This window comes from Mauremys mutica, chromosome 11 (genome assembly GCF_020497125.1).
Source record: "Mauremys mutica isolate MM-2020 ecotype Southern chromosome 11, ASM2049712v1, whole genome shotgun sequence".
Lineage (NCBI taxonomy): Eukaryota > Metazoa > Chordata > Testudines > Geoemydidae > Mauremys > Mauremys mutica.
Window position 1 is genome coordinate 12,248,173 of NC_059082.1, and position 18,841 is coordinate 12,267,013.

At 45.8% G+C, this 18,841-nt stretch overlaps 1 protein-coding gene across 2 annotated transcripts in view; it reads right to left on the bottom strand.

Moving 5' to 3' along the window:
* Nucleotides 1-18,841, bottom strand: part of SLCO3A1 (solute carrier organic anion transporter family member 3A1) — a 212,638-nt gene that overhangs the window by 19,719 nt on the left and 174,078 nt on the right. For both annotated transcript variants that reach the window (XM_044980959.1, XM_044980960.1), the window contains exons 5-6: nucleotides 5,171-5,335; nucleotides 591-789 (exon numbers count right to left, since the gene is read on the bottom strand). In XM_044980959.1, coding sequence (XP_044836894.1) covers nucleotides 591-789; nucleotides 5,171-5,335 — 364 coding nt within the window. The remainder of the gene's footprint in view (nucleotides 1-590; nucleotides 790-5,170; nucleotides 5,336-18,841) is intronic.

The window sequence follows — 18,841 nt, forward strand, 5'->3', positions numbered from 1 at the left end:
CGGACTGTCCCCGCCGCCCGCGGCGGCAATTCGGCGCGCTGCTTGGGGCAGCAAAAACTGTAGAGCCGGCCCGGACCCCCGCACCTCCTGCTTGCTGGCTGGCCCCACCAATCAGTTCCTTCCCCTTCCTCCCACAGCCTCCCACCCACTGCGATCAGCTGTTCAGTGGTGGGCAGGAGGCGCTGGGGGGTTGGGGAGGTGTGAGGGTGGGGCGCACTCGGGGAGGGAACAGAGGGGTGGGAAGAGGTGTGGGGTGGGAAGAGACGGGGTGGAACTTTGGGGGAAGAGCTGGAGTGGGGGCGGGGCCTGGGGTGGAGCACCCTCAGGGAAATGAGACATTCGGTGCCTGTGCCTCACCCACTCTGTCTCTCTGACATCCTGGGACCAACATAGCTAGATCAACACTTCATACAACTTAACCCTAGAGGCACTCAAATACCAGTTATGGATGTGGTATAAAAACCTAGAAAAATAGAGAAACAGCACTGATAAGGGCAGGTTAGTTTAGCTAACACTGCTGTGCTATACTTTCTGGGCAGTATCATAGGGCTGGAGGTGGGAGATGCAGTTGAAATCCTCTCTGTACTCACTTGTTTCCATAGGGAACAGTAACCCCAGCTACAGGCCCCGTATCGCAGCCCAGGAATAGGAAAGAGACATAGCAAGCTGTGGACACTAGGTTAACGAGCATGGCCATCCTGATGGCTCCTAGAGCAGACAGGCTGAGCTTCTTCACCAGGAGACCACCCAGGAATATGCCCAGACATGCACATGGGATCGCTGTCATCCCTGCAAGAAGGAAAAAAAGAGTCAGGAAGATGCACAAGGAGAAAGTGGGAGCTAAAAAAACACACTGCATGTTGAAGCATTTTATTAGATCAATGACTAGATCAGTGCGCTAGTGACGGAGGAAGTGCTAAAGGCTCAGAGTACCCACTAGATGTTTATCCATTCATGTGGGTTCTCCTTAAGAGTGACCATGTGAGACTTCAGGTCCCAGAAGCTGTTAGCACTCACCTGTAGCAGAGTTGCTTCCTCCCTGGGATGATGGAAAGGCTATAGGTCACCGCTCCCTGCCTCCCTGCTGCCACAGCCAGCAAAGAACTGGTCCTCTGCAGTGCTTTGTCCAGGCAGTGGCGTCTCCACTGTTTTTCCCAAGGGAGACAAATCCACAGTCTAATAGAGCTCGTGCAAGATTTCCAAAAGTGACCAGTGATTGTGGATGCCCAACATGAGACGCTTTCAAGGGGCTTGATCTTCAGAGGAGAGGTGTTCAGTACTGTCTGAGAATCAGGCCTCTTTATGAAGTCTCAAGTTTGGTACTCAAAATCACTAGTTGCTTCTAAAATCTCAGACCCTCACTTCAGAAACATTCTCACAATATTCAGCCTCTTTTTGCTCACTTTCACCTCATCACTGCTGGTCAGACCCAAGACCATTCTGCAACAAGGTCTCTGGATTCTGCGGCAGGTGGGAAATTCTGCAGCAATTTCATTTAAATTTTTTTAAAATGGAGGTTTTCAATTAGTTCTGCAGAAAAATGCATAACAATCAGGACAGCAGCCTGCGTGCTATTCCTGTTGATATTCAACCAGACTCATTGTAAGCTGTCAGTGCTTGACAGGTCCATGCCAGGGGCCCATTTGGATGATGGTGATTGCAGGTTATTCAGAATCAACACCTAGATGCCTTAACCGGGTGCTGGGGAAAGGACGACTGTCACAAAGAGAGCCCTGGGACTTTGTGGGGAAGAAGTGTCAGGAGCAAATGAATACAGAGCCTGTGTTTGTATCAATGTCCTTCCATGTACAGGAGGGAAGAAGAGAAGCGCAGAGAATGCAGGGGCAGCAGCAGGATGGCTCCAAAAGAAAATGTTGTTGGAAAGGTGACCAGGATGCAACAGCTGGGCTGCAGAACAACTGCTTGCAGCTCTTTTGTTGCCTGTGTTTCCAATTTGATGCAGGCCAAATTGCAGGGGAGATGGGAGCTCAGCTGGGGAACTGGGCTCTCGATCTTAACCTGAGAACAGAGGGCAACTCTCGACTGCGTGAATCATCAGGCAGGCAGTTACAGGGGCAGCACTCGCTCAGACAAGGAGCTCTTCTCCCGTGTTCCCAGGTTTCCCGCATAGCATTGTGGGCAGCAGGCTGGTGTCTCTGCTTTAGGTGAGGAGCTTTAAAGACTATTTATGCCCTTGCTGCAAGAATGAAGAATATCATTTCTCACAGAAAGAACTGATTCTAGATAAAACAACTTCTGTGAGCCCTGGGGTAGGGAACATGATTTAGAGCAGTGGATCTCAAAGCTGGTCCGTGGCTTGTTCAGGGAAAGCCCCTGGTGGGCTGGGCCGGTTTGTTTACCTGCCACGTCCGCAGGTTTGGCCGATCGTGGCTTCCAGTGGCCGCAGTTCACCGCTCCAGGCCAATGGGGGCTGCTGGAAGTGGTGGCCAGTACATCTCTCAGGCCTGGTCTACACTAAGGGCGGGGGGGTCGAACTAGGGTACGCAAGTTCAGCTACGCGAATAGCGTAGCTGAACTCGAAGTACCCTAGTTCGACTTACTTACCCGTCCAGACGCGGCGGGGTCGAACTCCGCGGCTCCAAGGTCGACTCCGCCACCGCCGTTCACAGTGGTGGAGTTCCGGAGTCGACCGGAGTGCGCGGGAAGTTCGAACTATCGCGTCTTGATTAGACGCGATAGTTCGAACTCGGAGAAGTCGAACTCACTGTGTCGACCCGCGCAGTGAGTATGGACCTGCCCTCAGTCCATGCTGCTTCCTGCAGACCCCATTGGCCTGGAGCAGCGAACTTCGGCCAGTGGGAGCCGCGATCGACCGGACCTGCGGACGCGGCAGGTAAACAAACCTGCCCGGCCCGCCAGGGGTTTTCCCTGAATAAGCGGAGGCCCAAGTTTGAGAACCACTGGTTTAGCCCTTCCCTAAAATCATTGATACCTTTTCACATCACCACCCCTTAAAATATGTATGAAAATAAGAAAAAATATGAGGAGGACATTATTTCACTTAGGCCAAAATAGCCTCCCTTTCACATATTTTTATTATTTTTGTGGCTGAACAGGCACCTAGGACAACAGCCTGTATAACTGACACATTTTCACTATGTAGCAAGTATCCTAATTTCTGAGCGGGTGTGGCAGAAGGCCTCTGAGCCAGGAATGAAGATAGCCATTTAGTTCTCGGGTGGCAGTACAGGTCAGAAGACATATAAATAGCATGGTCAGTCTTCAATCTGGCCAGACCAGCATGGACAAAGATGATTATGTCTTTCAGGACATAACTGCATAGTTTGGACATGGAGACCTGTACAAGCCCTTCCGGGGTTGGCACTGACATGTTGCACGACGGACACTTGACAAAATTACCGTACTTAGTGACAGACATTGGTGGGCGAGGGATGTTATGTCATTCAGTCATACAATTTTTCAATTGTTCAGACTTCTTATTCAGCATTTTTTTAATATTCGCTTCTAAGGATAACAAATTTCTTACTAGAATCTGGGGAACCATTATTTCTAGCAGCCCCTGCCATGATCTGAAGCTGTTTCTTCTGGCTGGAGCAATCTGAATCATACCAGATGCTTTTACCTTTTAAAGGTAAACATGACCCTTGTTGGTGGTTAGGTCATCCTGTAATTTTTCAACAATCTTAATAAATGTTACATGGACTTGTGCTGAATCGCTAAAGTGCAAAAGCTTGTTCTTTAAAACTAACAAATCATTGGACGAGAGTTTCTTTCTGATTTAATTAATGGATTCAACTTAATTTGCCTTGAGTTTACAGCTTCAAAATTAGGAGTAATGCACAATCTGCCAGAATTTATCTGGGAAAATGTGGCTGGAGGGCAGAAATTCACTTGCAGGGGTTGGTGACAGCTGTCCAGTTTAAAAACCACTAAAAAGTTAGAGAAACAAGACCAGCATAAAATCAGAACTGTGATATAATCAGTCGCATGACTCCCTCTAGAAGAGGTGACTGTAAAATGACCCTGCAGATGATCACCACCTCTACCACTTCAAATCTAAAATGACAGAAAGTTTATGGCCCAAAGAATTTCTTACTGGGAGAGATGGAGGCAATACTCCTTTACTGAGTTAGAGGAAACCTTTACAATTTCCTTATCCTCCGCACCGAATTAGGTGTTTAAAGTTCCCAAAAGTACAAAATTTGCTATTGGAACCTTTTCCATAAACTGGTCAATGCCCATCAAACTCTGTCCATAAAGATTCATTATACAAAGGAGAGCCCAAAGGAGGCAAATGAACATTCAGAGCTAACAAACTAGATTTAGCTGAGAAACTACTACTATAGTCCTGGAAATAAGGGTTATTGAAGGCATTGACATGCTAGTTATGACTCTTAATTTGGTAGAAATGAAAAGGACCAGCCCCCATGCCAGTCTAACCATGCTTAACGTCCCTTCTCAGAAGGATTCAAAGCCCAATAAACAAAAGGATTCCTCCTTCGTGAGCCAAGTTTCCCGGAGGAAAACTAAATTAAATGGAGACAAATAATTCCTAAAATCCAATTCCTGGGATTTACTTTTCAGGCCTGTAATAGTCCATGAGGAAATTTTGCTAGAAATGTTACAAGAATCCTGATCAGGCCCACTTTGTCAATCCACCTCCCTTTTTAAGTCTTCAACTGAGAAACTGTCACGACAATGGCACCATTGTAGCTAGGCCTAATTCTCCCAGAATTATCATCTTCAGCCCTCTGAATGTGATCTTGGTCAATTCACAGAGGGCCACATTTTCTAATTTGGGGCAAATCATTTTTGGTGTGCCAGAGTTTAGACAGCTCGGGCTTGATTTTCAGAAGTGCTGAGCATCCCCGCATAATCAGTGAGTTCAGCTGCAGTTGTGAGAGCTCAGAACATCTGAAAATAGGCCCTTGGTGTCTAAATTTGGGTTCCTAAAAGCCAAGGCATCCAAAATGAGAGGATTAAATAGATATAAACACATACACAGCCTCTCCAGGACCTGTTTTCTACCCTGTAAAATGGGGATTCTAACACACTCTCTCTCTCTCTTTCTGTATACCCACTCATTTCACAGAGAGCTCTGAGATCCTCAGGTGAAAGATCTTCACGTGGAAGGCCAACGTATTAGAGACAGCAGAGGGACTGGTGGCCGGTTAATGTAGTTACTTACCCAAGAGCTGATTGGCTGATGAGGTGGTGAGGTTGAACTGCTGTTCCAGGTACTTCCCCAGGAAGGCTGCAAAGCCAGCGACCACAGCAATCTCCATGCAGGCAGCAAGTATGATGCAAGTGAAGACAGGATTGGCCAGCAAGTGCTTTGTTACTTTAGGTATCACTGCAACAGAGGAGAAAAGACGTGGTTTCATGAAGGTTCTTCCCATATGCTTCCCCAGAGGCATGAGATGCTTCTCTTTTCTTATGTGGGACAAACCCATGAGTCAAGGGCAAATTCTACATCCTATGTAGAAAAGGGGTCAGGCCCATTGTGACTTATTGGAATTTAGCAACATCAGAGCAGAAAGGTTAGCCCACATTGAACACTGATGCCATGAAAATCCTGACCAAGCACCAAATGTCACTCCAAACCAAGAACTATCACAAAGGGAGCTGGTTCCCAAAGCCACATGAGACCCCTTACAAGACGCCAGCATCTCAAGAGATTTCCAGAGTCTATTGCTGAGCCACAGTCCTGCTTGTGAAGTCCAGGAGGAAGAATTTTCAGCCCAGACCTGGGATACTTTTAATTAAACACACTGAAAAGCCTCCAGTGACGAGCTGTTTAACGGCTTCATCCTTTGTAAGTCAACTTTTCTGCAGGACAAATGACCGACTGCCCCCCCGAAGTGGGACATCAATATGTAAAATCACTGTGCTGTGAAGTCACCTCACAGGACAGAGCATAGTGACATCATCACTTTATCTGCTAGCAGAATCCCATGTGAGAGAGAGAGAGAGAGAGAGAGAGAGAAAGAAAGAAGTGAATGTAATTTTGTGAGCAGTGCTGGTATGACGGCCCTGGAGACTGAGGTCAATAGCTGGGCAAGCTTCCTCCTCACACCATCATCCTCTCTATGCCTTCCCGATACGTCTACACTGAAATTGGGAGGTGCAATTGCAGCACGTCGGCATACACAAGGTAGCTTTGATCAAGGCAGCTCACTATAAAAAATGGTGTAGACTCAGCAGCCAGGATGGCCGCATGGGCTAGTTGTCTGAGTAAAAACCTGGAGGAAACTTCCTCAGCACTGATTAGGCCTCAACTGGAGTGTTGTGTCCAGTTCTGGGCACCATACTTAGCAAAAGAAGTGGACAAACTGAAGAAAATCCAGAAGAGAGCAACAAAAATGATTAAAGATCTAGAAAACATGACCTACCAGGAAAGATTGAAAAAAGTGGGTTTGTTTAGTCTGGAGAAGAAAAGACTGAGACTGGACATGGTAACAGTGTTCAAGTACATAAAAGTTGTTACAAAGAGGAGGGTGACAAATTGTTTTCCTTAACCACTGAGGACTGGACAAGAAGCAATGGGCTTAAATTGCAGTAAGGGAGATTGAGGTTAGACTTTAGGAAAAACTTCCTAACTGTCAGGGTGGTTAAGCACTGGAACAAATTACCTAGGGAGGTTGTGGAATCTCCGTCATTGCTGGTTTTTAAGAATAGGGTAGACAAACACCTGTCACGGATGATCTAGATAATACTTAGTCCTGCCTCACTGCAGGGCAGTGGACTAGATGACCTAACAAAGTCCATTCCAGTCCTACATTTCTATGATTCTTTCATTTCTTCTGTGGGGAAAAAATATTAAGAGTGCCCTGTGATTCCCCGCTTCCTTCTCTATACCTCCATCTGCTGTCTTCCTTGTCCATCATTATTCCATCCAGTTCCTGCATTAGCCGGTGTGTGTCACAGGTACTTGGGTCAAAATACACCTTGAACTTCTTTCCTTCCTTTTTTATTTATTTTGCAAACTTCAGTCATAGGCAGAGGTAGATTTTAGCTGCTTTCACTTTTTTTCTGTAGTATGAAGAATCTCTCTCTCTCTCACACACACACAGAAACTCGCAGCTGAGACTTGACAGCTGTGACGAACTGGGCTCCACCCTCCCGGACACACCCCACCAAATTCACTGACTGGGAACCTTGTACTAAACTGCAATGCACACACTGAGTGGTTAAATATGCTCACTCCATCCCCATGACTCCCTGGCCCCTCTTTATCCATGAAGGCCTGAGATCCCCGTGGCCCTGTTTCTCTATTTCCAATAAGCCAAACATGAGTTGGGGAGCAATTACCGTACAAAGGGAAATCTGGCTAATGAATCAGATAGCACATTTTCTACTTCAGCGAGCAGTCTAATTATTCCAGAGATAAGACAGCTTGAACAGGATGGAATCCTAATACAGGCGAGAGCCTTGCTTTATCTTAATACCTGGTGACTAATTTCTCCCTGAATTAAATGTGAAAATCATTTAGGTTTAAAAATTCTCTCTCTGAAGCGCTGGTGAAGCCTCCATGGGCCTTGTTTGCATTTTAAAATATTTCCCCCCTCATTCCGCTCTGCGTATTAGGCTCTGGCAGCCAACTGATTTCTCCAGTGCACACCTCTGTTTTCTCGCAGGTTTTTCCTTCTGTTTGCAAAGTTTAATAGCACTGGGCAAATGCAGGGTCTTTGTTAACACTCTGCTTGGGCTCCATTGGTGAGACTATAATTAGCTCAATCTGGCCCTTTGCAAAGGGCTATTTCAGTTTCATCACAATGGTTTTCCATGCTGAACAAAATCCTTGCTTCCTGAGGATTTACTGGACATAATGAATGTTCAGTGGAGACAGCATTTTTCAGATAAACAGAAAAAAAATGTCAGTCTCACATCAGTTCCCAATGGCCACCCTGCCATCTCATTCAGCCCTTTGGTGGCCATCTACTGAATTTGTCCTCTTAGCGCAACTTGGAGGAAGAAAACAAAGCTGAGCTCAGAGAGTCATATTTAACATGTTACCACCTATTGTGCCTCTGGAGTTCAATTAGTAAAATACCAACGATTCCTTAAAATGCTGGTTTGCTCCAGCTCAAAGGCAAAGACACAAAAAAATCTGATAGTTTTTTACAACAGCAGGATACCTTTTAAAGTGATGGAAAAATATATCTCGGAGAGTCATTTAGACACTCTACATGGCCAGTGCCAAAGATACGTTGAAGGACCAAGGGTGAAGGCTTTATCTTGCACTGTACTGGCTTAGAGAGAGCCAAGATTATCTCGCAGTATCAATTATCTTGTACATCAGAGGCAGTCTGATCACTAGATATGAGACTGGATGGAGAGGCAGGAGACCTGGGTTTATTCCCAGCACCACCACTGACTCATTGTGTGATGTTCGGCAAATCACGCCACTTCTCTGTGCCTGTTGCCCATCCCACCCTTTGTCTAGTTAGGCCATGAGCATTTTGTGGTAGGTACTGTCTATTATTGTTGGTATATACCGTGCCTAATACAATAGGGATCAATATCAGTAGGAGCTACTATAACATAAAATAGAAATAGTTCAAAAGGGAAGAGGACAGATATCGTGCAGCCTATGCCTTCTCATCAGTAAGGTCCACATCATTTCCTTTAATTTTGCACAGGAAAGAAAAATAAATTGGAAGCTTTCCGTAGAAATATATCTCCTTTCATCACAGCTCTGCCATTTGCTCAGTTTGCCATCTGCTGCTGGCTAAGGTGCATCACTGCCTGGGGTGAAATACTTTTGGGAATGAAAGTAAAAGTTGGCATGGAGTTTTAAATCCCCTACCGGGAGGGAGGAACAAATGTTGTGCTTGTGGCTGTCTAGAGTAGGGTGCGGGAGTGAGCAGTTTGATGGAGAAGGGCTAATCCATGTGTAAAGCTGGCTAAGTGTGCCCATGTACTCTGTAGCTGATCCACAGTGGAAGCCACCAGCTACTGCTCCCAGCTAAGGCCTTGATTCAGAAAAGCAAGTAGGTGCTTAACTTTAACATGTGGTCAAGATTGGTCAACTTTACTGGGACTTAAACACATGCTTAAGGGCTTTGCTGAATGAGCACTGAGTTGTTTAGCTCACATAGTGGACAGTTGTACTTTGGCCTTAGTTTCAACTCCTACTGATAGCCAGAACGGAGGGGTTTGTTGCATGCAAAATAGACCAGGAGTCTCAGAAGAGAATCTATCAGCCAGAGCAGATGCTGTGAAGGAGGAATCACACTGGGACACTCGAAGGGAGTAACTCATCAGTTCATGTCCCTACCGCTATCACCACATACCGATACTGTGGAAATAGATGTCACAAGAGAGATTTTTGCCGTCATTGCAATATCTGTGTCTTTGATCTCCAGCACAGTCATAAATGCCTGAGTTTCTCCTCACTATGAAACATTTAATTCAAACTCTTAACAGAACAGAGCCTTCCACTTTCAGCCATTCGCTTCACTCAGACCCCTCCTTCCTTTTCTTAACATCTCCGCCCCCTTGACTTCACTTCTATAATATTCCATACTCCTTCCAGAATCAACCACAAGGGGGCTGATTCTCAGAGGTGCTGAGCAGCCCTGGCTCTAGTTGTGGTGGCAGTATGGGTGCCTGACCCTTCTGACATTAAGACCCTCAAAGTCATTGGCAAGGACTTTATTTCCAGTGAGTAGCTTTGATTTGCATCTAACCAGTGGAAAATACAGGGGAATAACCTCCTTTTACCAGGTTTAGCTATTCTCCAGAAACAACAAACAACAATTATTGCATCAGTGTTTGAAATTAATTGTTTGGGAAACTATTATCGTTGGGGGCCATTTTTCCAGTGGGCGCATCTTACGGAGACGTGTTTTCAATTTACAGTAAAGACAGGAACATAGAAAGCATTGGGGGAGAGGGGTTTAATAGACCAGTCTTCCAACAACAGTGCAATGAGAAGGTAAAATTAGATGTGAGCCTAAGACCCAGTCCCAAGCAGTACACATCTTGTATCTGAATAGGAGAGACAGGCAAAATATCAACCTGGCTGCAGGGTAAGGGAAGAAAAGGAGGCAAAGAAGATGAAGAAAACATCTCATGAAAAGAGACAGCTCATAAAAAAGAGAAGATGGAAGAAGCAGAAAGACATCAAAGATAATGAAATTTACCTTAATATACCAAGCTGTACAAGGCCTTGAGTAAAATTAATATCACAAAGGGCATGAAGAAATGAGATGACACCACGTCAAATGGGTTTCTTGTAAGAGACATGGGCTCGAAGCAGCTACAAATATTCTTACATTGCCATGTACTATGAAAAAGAGCGCTGGTCCTTCTGGCCGTGGCCTTTATTTGACTCTTCAGAGGAAGATGCAAACCTCCCTCACCCCTATAAACATACCTAGGCAGTCAGCTGTGCAATACCACCTCATGGAGACAGATTCTCTTCCTAACCCCAGCTGCTGATCAGTTTATTATGCCCTGAAGCATGAGGTCTGTGAGCCCTTGTGAATTAATCATAGCGAGTGACATGCAGATGCTGTACTTGAGAATGGTGAGGAAAGAATGTGCAGATAGAGGTGACGCTCAGACAAAAGCTCAGGTCACCAGGAACTCTGCTACATGGATGAGAAGCATCAAAGCCTTCTTTGACATGCCCCTACCTAGTTCAAGGAGCTACAGCCAGCAACTAGGAATGTGACTTGGGGCCATGCTGCGTCACTTGCATTTTTATGCTGAGGAACTATGTCTAGTTAACAGGTCTGGAGACTGTTCCCACTGCTCCTTTTCCCACTTCAGAGTCCCTCTGTCCTCTTCGCCCATCCCCAGCTCCATCCATGCTGCTTCCTTATGCCTAGAATGCCCCCTGGCCTGGTGTCACAAGCTCTAACCCTCTCCTTTTAATCCACAGAGCCCATCAGGGTTGCCTCCCCACCCTACTGAACAGCTGAAATATTAGGATTTCTCAACGTTCCTTCTAACAGGCTGCTGAGACATTAAGTATCTCTACTATGTGATGGCCTGGCACCAGATCCTGCAAGGTGCTGAGCTCTTCCAGGGTGATGCTAAATCAATGGGAGTTTCAGGGTGCTCAGCCCCTCTTAGGATCAGACCTCTGGTACATTAGGAGCTTTAACTATGTTTGACATTGTCTTCTTAGAATCATAGACTATCAGGGTTGGAAGGGACCTCAGAAGGTCATCCAGTCCATGCTTTGAGCAGGACCAATCCCCAGACAGATTTTTGCCCAGATCCCTAAATGGCCCCCCCTCAAGGGTTGAGCTCACAACCCTGGGTTTAGTAGACCAATGCTCAAACCACTGAGCTATCCCTCCCCCGTGACTGTAAGCTTCTTGGGGCAGGAGCATCAAACACTGGGGATGCACAAGAAATAAACTGATGAATAATAGTCATCAGGTGCTCATTAGAAGAGTTTTAGGCCATAACCCCCCGTTCACCTTTACAGAGTGACTTTCGTGTTGGGGCATACTAAGGGGGATCATTCTAAACCATGAATCCATTTGTCACCCAGAATCTTCCTTGCTACTTTAACAAAGATATTTGGCGGGGCGTTTCGAAGGCATCTAGGAATGAAAGGGAATTGTGCTATTTAGCTTAACAAAGAGAAGGTTCAGGGATGACTTGGTCACAGTCCGTAACTACCTACAGGGAGAACAAGTATTTAATAATAGCTCTTCAACCTAGCCTAGAAAGATACAACACAAGTTGTCTAGTTGAAGCTAGACAAATTCAGACAAGATATAAGGCACACATTTTTGACAGTGAGGGTAATTAGCTCAGGAACAATTTACCGAAGGTCAGGGTTCTCCATCACTGACCATTCTTAAATTGACGTAGGATGTTTTCCTAAAAGCTCTGCTCCTGGAATTATTTTGGGGAAGTTCTGTGGCCTGTGTTATACAGGATAGCAGACTAGATGATCACAGTGGTTCCTTCTGGCTTTGGAATCTATGAACCCAAATCCTCTGGACAGCTTTTATGTGCAAGCAGGAGGGTTTCATTCGTAATTGAGCTTTGTAATGTTACAGTGTTTTCCACACGAGGATCTCAAAACACTTTACAACCAACCAACCAAATAATCCAGGCCTGGAAGGCAGGTCATTAATGTTTCTTTCTTTCTTTTTTTTTTTTTTAAATAGACGGGGACCACCCAGTGAAGTAACTTGTCCAGGGCCACACAGAGAGGCAGTGTTGGAGCTGGAGCTGAGAGCCCTCACTCCCAGTCCTGTGCTTTAACCACCAGACCATGGTTCGCATTTATCAAATATCAGAATAGCACCAAGCGTTAAGTCTTGAATGATCCTATAGTGTCAGTATAAGGGCAGTATAACTGTAATACCTCAGTATTGGGGCATCCTGGGCTAACCAGGGCAGGAAGCAGAAATACCAGGGCACAAGAAAAGTTCATCTCATGGCATCTTTGACCCAGCCAAAACCGGGCAGTTCTGGGACTCTTGCAAGAGAGCTTGATCATGGTGTGATTGCCAGACCAAATTGGTTCACATCCTCATAAGCACCCAAACCTTTGGAGGCTTTTCCATGTATAGACAGAATGATTAAATCTGTGGCACCATTTCCATGGTACCAGAATGCAAAGCGGTAAACCAAGGATTATAACTTGGCTGCAGGATTAAGGCTCTGATTCTAACACATACACTGCGACTCCCCTAGCTCCCATTCCACTGATGGGATGCAGAAAATGACAAGGAGGTTAAAAGGACAAATCTAATCCCATTAAAGTCAATAGCAAAACTCCCACTGAGTTCAGTGGGACCAGGCTTTGGCCCTTAGTGCCTGATTCATTGCCAGTGCAATTAATTGGAAAAATTCCCATTGACTTTTAAATGGATTTTAGGGAGTACATATTATTTATATTACAGCCGAGCCCAATTGAGATCAGAGCCCCATTGTGCTAGGTGCTGTACAAACATATAGGAAGAGACATTATTTGCCCCCCCAAAGCTTCCACTCGCAATACCTACAGCAGCTTTTAACTCTCTTCCAGTATCACACCCCTCTTTAAACAGACGAACAGCCTGTGGAAGTTGTAGGCGTTCCTCACCCCACATGATCAGACCCAACCTGATTCATCTCCGATGCTGCTGCTCCGAAACAAGCCTTAAGGGCAGAATAGTTCAAGCAGAGAAGCTGGAGAGTGGGATGGAATGTAAATGTTATCCAACAGATTATGCTCAGCAGAAGCAAGACCTGCAGACTCCGAGTGCTAAACTCTGTTCTAATTTACTCCAAGGTGAATCCCAGAGCAACTTCATGGACAACTATTTTACATCAGTGTAAGTGAGAATAGCGTATGGCCCAGAATGTGATCGGTTATGCCCAAGAATACCTGTGATTTGGGGCATCCTTCCCTTTGCATTACCATCGAGCCCAGACAGACAAATGCAAGAGGAAACGTGCTAGGTGAGAGTACATCTAGGAAGACAAATTGCAGAATGAAAACCAATCTCCCATTTAGCCTGCAGAACAAGGTCTCTCCAATCACCAGCTTCTCACAACAACATTAGGGCTGAGAGGCACAGCTCCTAATTAAGAAAAATGTAGCAGAACGCTAGCGCTAGCTGGGGAAGGATGGAAAGGGCATTGACAGGAGACAAGGACGGAGCGAATCACACTAGCCATGGGCTAAAAAGTGATCGCCAGGGGCAAAGTGCAAGGAATGGCCCCAGAGAGAGCACACCCCCACCACGGCTGCAGATGGGATACACAGGCTGCTAGTTGACTGCAGGCACACTCACCCAGCCCCCGCTCACCAAGGCATCTGAAAGTTTTCACTAATGATCAGTTAGTGCTTTGAAGCTGAAAACCACTGTGCACACTAACTGTTAATTACCATTATTACTATTATGTCCCACTGTGGCGTACAGCCCTTTAATTGCCTGGAACCCACCTGCGGGATCTGGGAGCCTCTTGCCAGCCAGCAGCTTTCTGTTCCCAAGGCAGAGTTTCCTGGGAGGCGGAACATGGGAATTTGGCAGCTGTCCCACTCAGGTATCCAGAAGCACAGCAAGGAAAGCTGTGAGGATGGCACTGGGCAAGGAAACAGGGCAGCTGTTCTGTGCAGACAAAAGCTCATATATTGCGTCAGAGATGAGTAGGGGACTGTGAGTTATTTGCAGAAGGCACTGCCAATTGTCATTCACTTGCAATGGTAGAGCTAGGTGGCAATCTCAGGCCTAGATCAGCTGGGGTACAGGTGAGGAGTGAGGTGCAGTGGCAGAGTTGTACACTGTCCCAGAGCTGGAATAGCAGGGTTAGAGGGGCAGGTCAGGACTGAAGCTATACCTATCTCATACAGCTGGAAGGGACTCAGAAAGGTCATCGAGTCCAGCCCCCTCTGCCTTTGCTAGCAGGACCAAGTACTGATTTTGCCCCAGATCCCCTCAAGGATTGAACTCAAAACCCTGGGTTTGGGTTTAGCAGGCCAATGCTCAAACCACTGAGCTATCCCTCCCCCAAGGTGCATCAGCAAAGCCGATCTGAGTGCCAAGCACTAGGATAGCAAGGGATGCTGCAGGTCAGCAGGGAGGTGCATTCATGGAGCTGTATATACGGGGAGCCGAGGACTGGAATAGCGGGGGGCACTCCAGATCAGGAATAACGTGCATTGGCAGAGACGCCGGGGAAAGCCTGGGCAGCATCTGCCTAGCCTTTCTCTGCTGCAAACCTGTGCTGTTAACTCTTCCCTTTCCCGCACTCTAAAACACATCCACGTTTAATGACACACAACAGAAGACAGGGAGTGTAGTATCCCATTCTCAGGTGCAACAGTGTTAAGCCACCACCTGGATTGATCTAGAATACTCCAAACTAGGGGAAAGAAGGATGGGCCAGTGATTAGGTGCTCGTTAACCGGTGTTCAGTTCCCTGTTCCACCCCAGACTTCCTGACTGACCTTGGACAAGTCACTTAAATCTCTCAGTTCCCTACCAACAAAATGGGCAGAACACCATTGCCCTATCTCAGAGCAGGGCTGTAAGGATAGAGACGACGAGATGTTCAGACACTGCAGTAAGGAGGGGCCATAGAAGAACCATAGATAGATAGAAACCCATGTAGGAATCCACTCTGTGGCGCGCCCAGGATGTAAATTCTTTCCCACTAGAACCAGAACCCCAGGGTAACCTCTAATAGCCCATTACATAGAGTTTCATCCTTCCCACCTTGTGAGTGGGAGCAGAGTTCCTGGGTCACTCCCCTAGGCTGGCCAGGGCACAGCTCTGTTCAAGAAACGGGATTTGATGATGAAGCGTAATTTTGAGTTTTTTACTTCTGGAACCATGGATCAAATATACAAGTTAAGGCATCAAATGACATGACCCGAGCACCCCAGCCACTGCTAGGTTCTTCAGGGAACAGGTACAACCCACACAAGTAATGACCAATTGCGTCCGCTCAGAAGCCGTGGGACAATTAACTTCGTTAGCTCTGGAACCAGATGAGCCTCCAGCAGTTCCTGGTCATCCTCTTATCACCTGCCCAGAAACGCTGGTTAAACCAGATGGCACAGCTCCCATTGAAGTTGGAGGGGGGGAGGGGCCATCACGGTTTCCTTCCTCGAGGCCTGCTCAGACGTGATGCTATTCCACCATCAGAGACCGGAGAAAGCTGTGCTAGGAGCGGCTGTGCAGGCAGCGTGACGGCGAGGCAACTCTGCTGCCTTCGATTGCCACTTCTCCTTCTGATGTGCAAAGGCACAGCTTTCGTTTCAGGTTTTAAACTCCTCTGAAGGGCGCGTCTCATCCCAGCATGAAAATACCCCTGGGGCGAGATGCCGCTGCCTCAGACAGGTCGGTCCCTCCCTCCCGTTTAGACCTTGGCAGAGATGTGAAAGGCATTTCCAAGGCTTTGAGCTGCTTGCTTTTATATGAGAGTCACAGCCCTTCTGTACACTAAGATTTGCAGAGAACCAGAAGTTTCAGCCAACTCCTACATTTTACAGTCTCCCAACAAAGCTTGCTAGGCCTCAGAACTTCCTTCCACACTCCTGACTAAAGCATGCTGGTGTCTGACGTGAAGCACACCGTTGGAAACATCTATCTCAAAGTAACATGGCTCCTCAGTGTCCACTCACTTCTGAAGGGTGCAAGGTATGGAATGGACTGGAGAAAAGCATCCAAAAGAAGCTTCCATTGAGCCCTGAAATTCATCCTTTGTATACAACATACACATACAACTCCCCCAGACAGACAACATTTGTCCACACCACAAACACACAAGACCCTCGGGAGAGAGACAACACATACAAAACCCCATCCATCGACAGAAATGCACATGCACAAACACACACACACAACCTCCCTACAGAAATATGCACACAGAACCCCATGCAACCGGACACATATATACACCTGCATATTCACAAACAACCCCCACACCTACCCAAAGACATATTACATAAATACACACACACGCGCAACCTACCTGAGCACAGAGATGCACATCCACACAAATCCACACACACTACCACATGCAACACATGGACATACACACCCATCCTCCCCGACTCAGCTGCACAAATACATAAATACCACAACCCCATGCACCCAAAGACACAAACGCACACACACACACTAGCCCATATATATCAATGGCCCCTACTTAGAAGAGACGGCACTTATTTTTCAACAAAATAAATGCCAACTGCTTAACACTCCCAAAAGTAATTCTAGTCCAATGGATTTCATAGAATCATAGAAATACAGGGCTGGAAGGGACTTCAAGAGGTCATCTAATCCAGCCCCCTGCACTGAGACAGGACCAAGTATACCCTAGACCACCTGTGACAGGAGTTTGCCCAACCTGTTCTTAAAAATCTCCAATGATGGGAAATCCACAGCTGCCCTTGGAGTCTATTCCAGTGCTTATAGTTAGAAAGTTTTTCTTAATATCTAACCTAAATCTCCCTTGCTACAGAATAAGCCGATTGCTTCTAGTCCTACTTTTAGTGGACATGGAGAACAATTGATCACCATTCTCTTTATACCAGCCCTTAACATATTTGAAGACTGTTATCAGGTCCCTCCTCAGTCTTTATTTCTCAAGACTGAACATGTCCAGGGTTTTTTTTCCAAACATTTCCTGAGATCGGGTTTTCTAAACCTTTTAGTTTTTTGTTGCTTTCTGCTGTTCTCTCTCCAATTTGTCTATATCTCTCTTAAAATGTGGCACCCAGAATTGGACACAGGCCTCATCTGCAAGTAGAGCAGGAGAATTACTTCCCATATGACACTCTTCCTAATATACCTTAGAATGATATTAGCCTTTGTATTAACTGCATCACATTGTTGACTCATATTCAAGTTTTGATCCACTATCCCCCACATTCTTTTCAGCAGTACCACCATCTAGACAGTGGTTCCCCGTTTTGTAGTTGTACATTTGATTTTTCCTTCCTAAGTGAATACTTTGCACCTGTCTTTCTTGAATTTCATTTTATGATTTCAGATCCATTCTCCAATTTGTCCAGGTAATTTGCAATTCTAATTCTGTGCTTGCAACCCTCCTAGCTTGGTGTCATCAGCAAATTTTATCAGCAGACTCGCCACTCCATTATCCAAGTCTTTAATGAAAATATTGACTAGATCCAAGAGAGTCACCCTTGGGAACCCACTAGATTCATCCTCCCAGTGTGACAGCAAAGTCCTCTTTGAACATGTTTTTTCAACAGTTTTGCACTCACCTTACAGTAATTTCATTTCCCTAGTTTCCTTATGAGAATGTCATGTGGGACTGTGTCAAAAGCCTACTATAATCATGATACAGTTCATCTATATTTCTTCCCCCGCCCCATCCACTAGGCCAATAACCATGTCAAAGGAGGAATTTAGGTTGGTTTGGCATGATTTGTTCATGACCAATCCATGCTGGCTAGTCTTTATAACCCTATTGTCCTCGAGGTGCTTACAAACTGATTGCTTAATCATTTGTTCCAGTATCTTTCCAGATATCGAAGTTAGGCTGATTGGTCTATAATTCCCTGGGTCCTCTTTTTTCCCCATTTTAAATATATGTGCTACCTTTGCCCTTCTCCAGTCATCTGGGTCCTCACCTGCCTTCCCTGAGTTCTCAAAGATAATCACTAATAGCTAGTTTCAGCTAGTTCCTCAAGTACCCTAGAGTGAATTTCATCAGTCCCTGGCAACTCAAATACAACTCACTTACTTAAATATCCTTTAAGCTGTTCTTTCCCTATTTTGGCTTGTGTTCCTTCCCATTTCTTGTTCATATTAATTGTGTTAGGTATCTGATCATAATTGCAAAATAATGCAAAATAGGCATTAAACACCTTTGCCTTCTTGATGTCATCCGTAACTAGCTCTCCTTCTTTGCTAAGTAGGGAACTTTCCTTTGTATTTCTCTTGGTGCCTTTTATGCCCCTTGCTCTGTATAACTCATTTTTTCACTTGGTCTTTTTGATTTTGTCTCTACAGGCCTGCACTCTTCTTTGGTACTCATCCGTAGCAATTTGTCCATCTTTGCACTTTTTGTAGGATTCTTTTTTGATTTTCAGGTAATTAAAGAGCTGCTCATGGAGCCATATTGGCCTCTTACTATTCTTCCGAGCTTTCCTTTGCATCAGGACAGTTTGCTGTTGTGCCGTTAATATTGTCTCTAAGAAACTGCCAGCTCTCTTGAACTCGTTTTTCCCTCACATTTTTTTCCCATGGGACCTTACCTACCAGTTCTCTGAGATTGTTAACATCTGTTTTTTTGAAGTCTGTTATCTTTATTCTGCTGCTCTCCCTTCCCCTTTCTTAGAATCTTGACACCTATCATTTCATGATCTCTGTCAGTTAAGTTGCCCTCAATCTTCAGATTCGCAACCAATTCCTCCCTG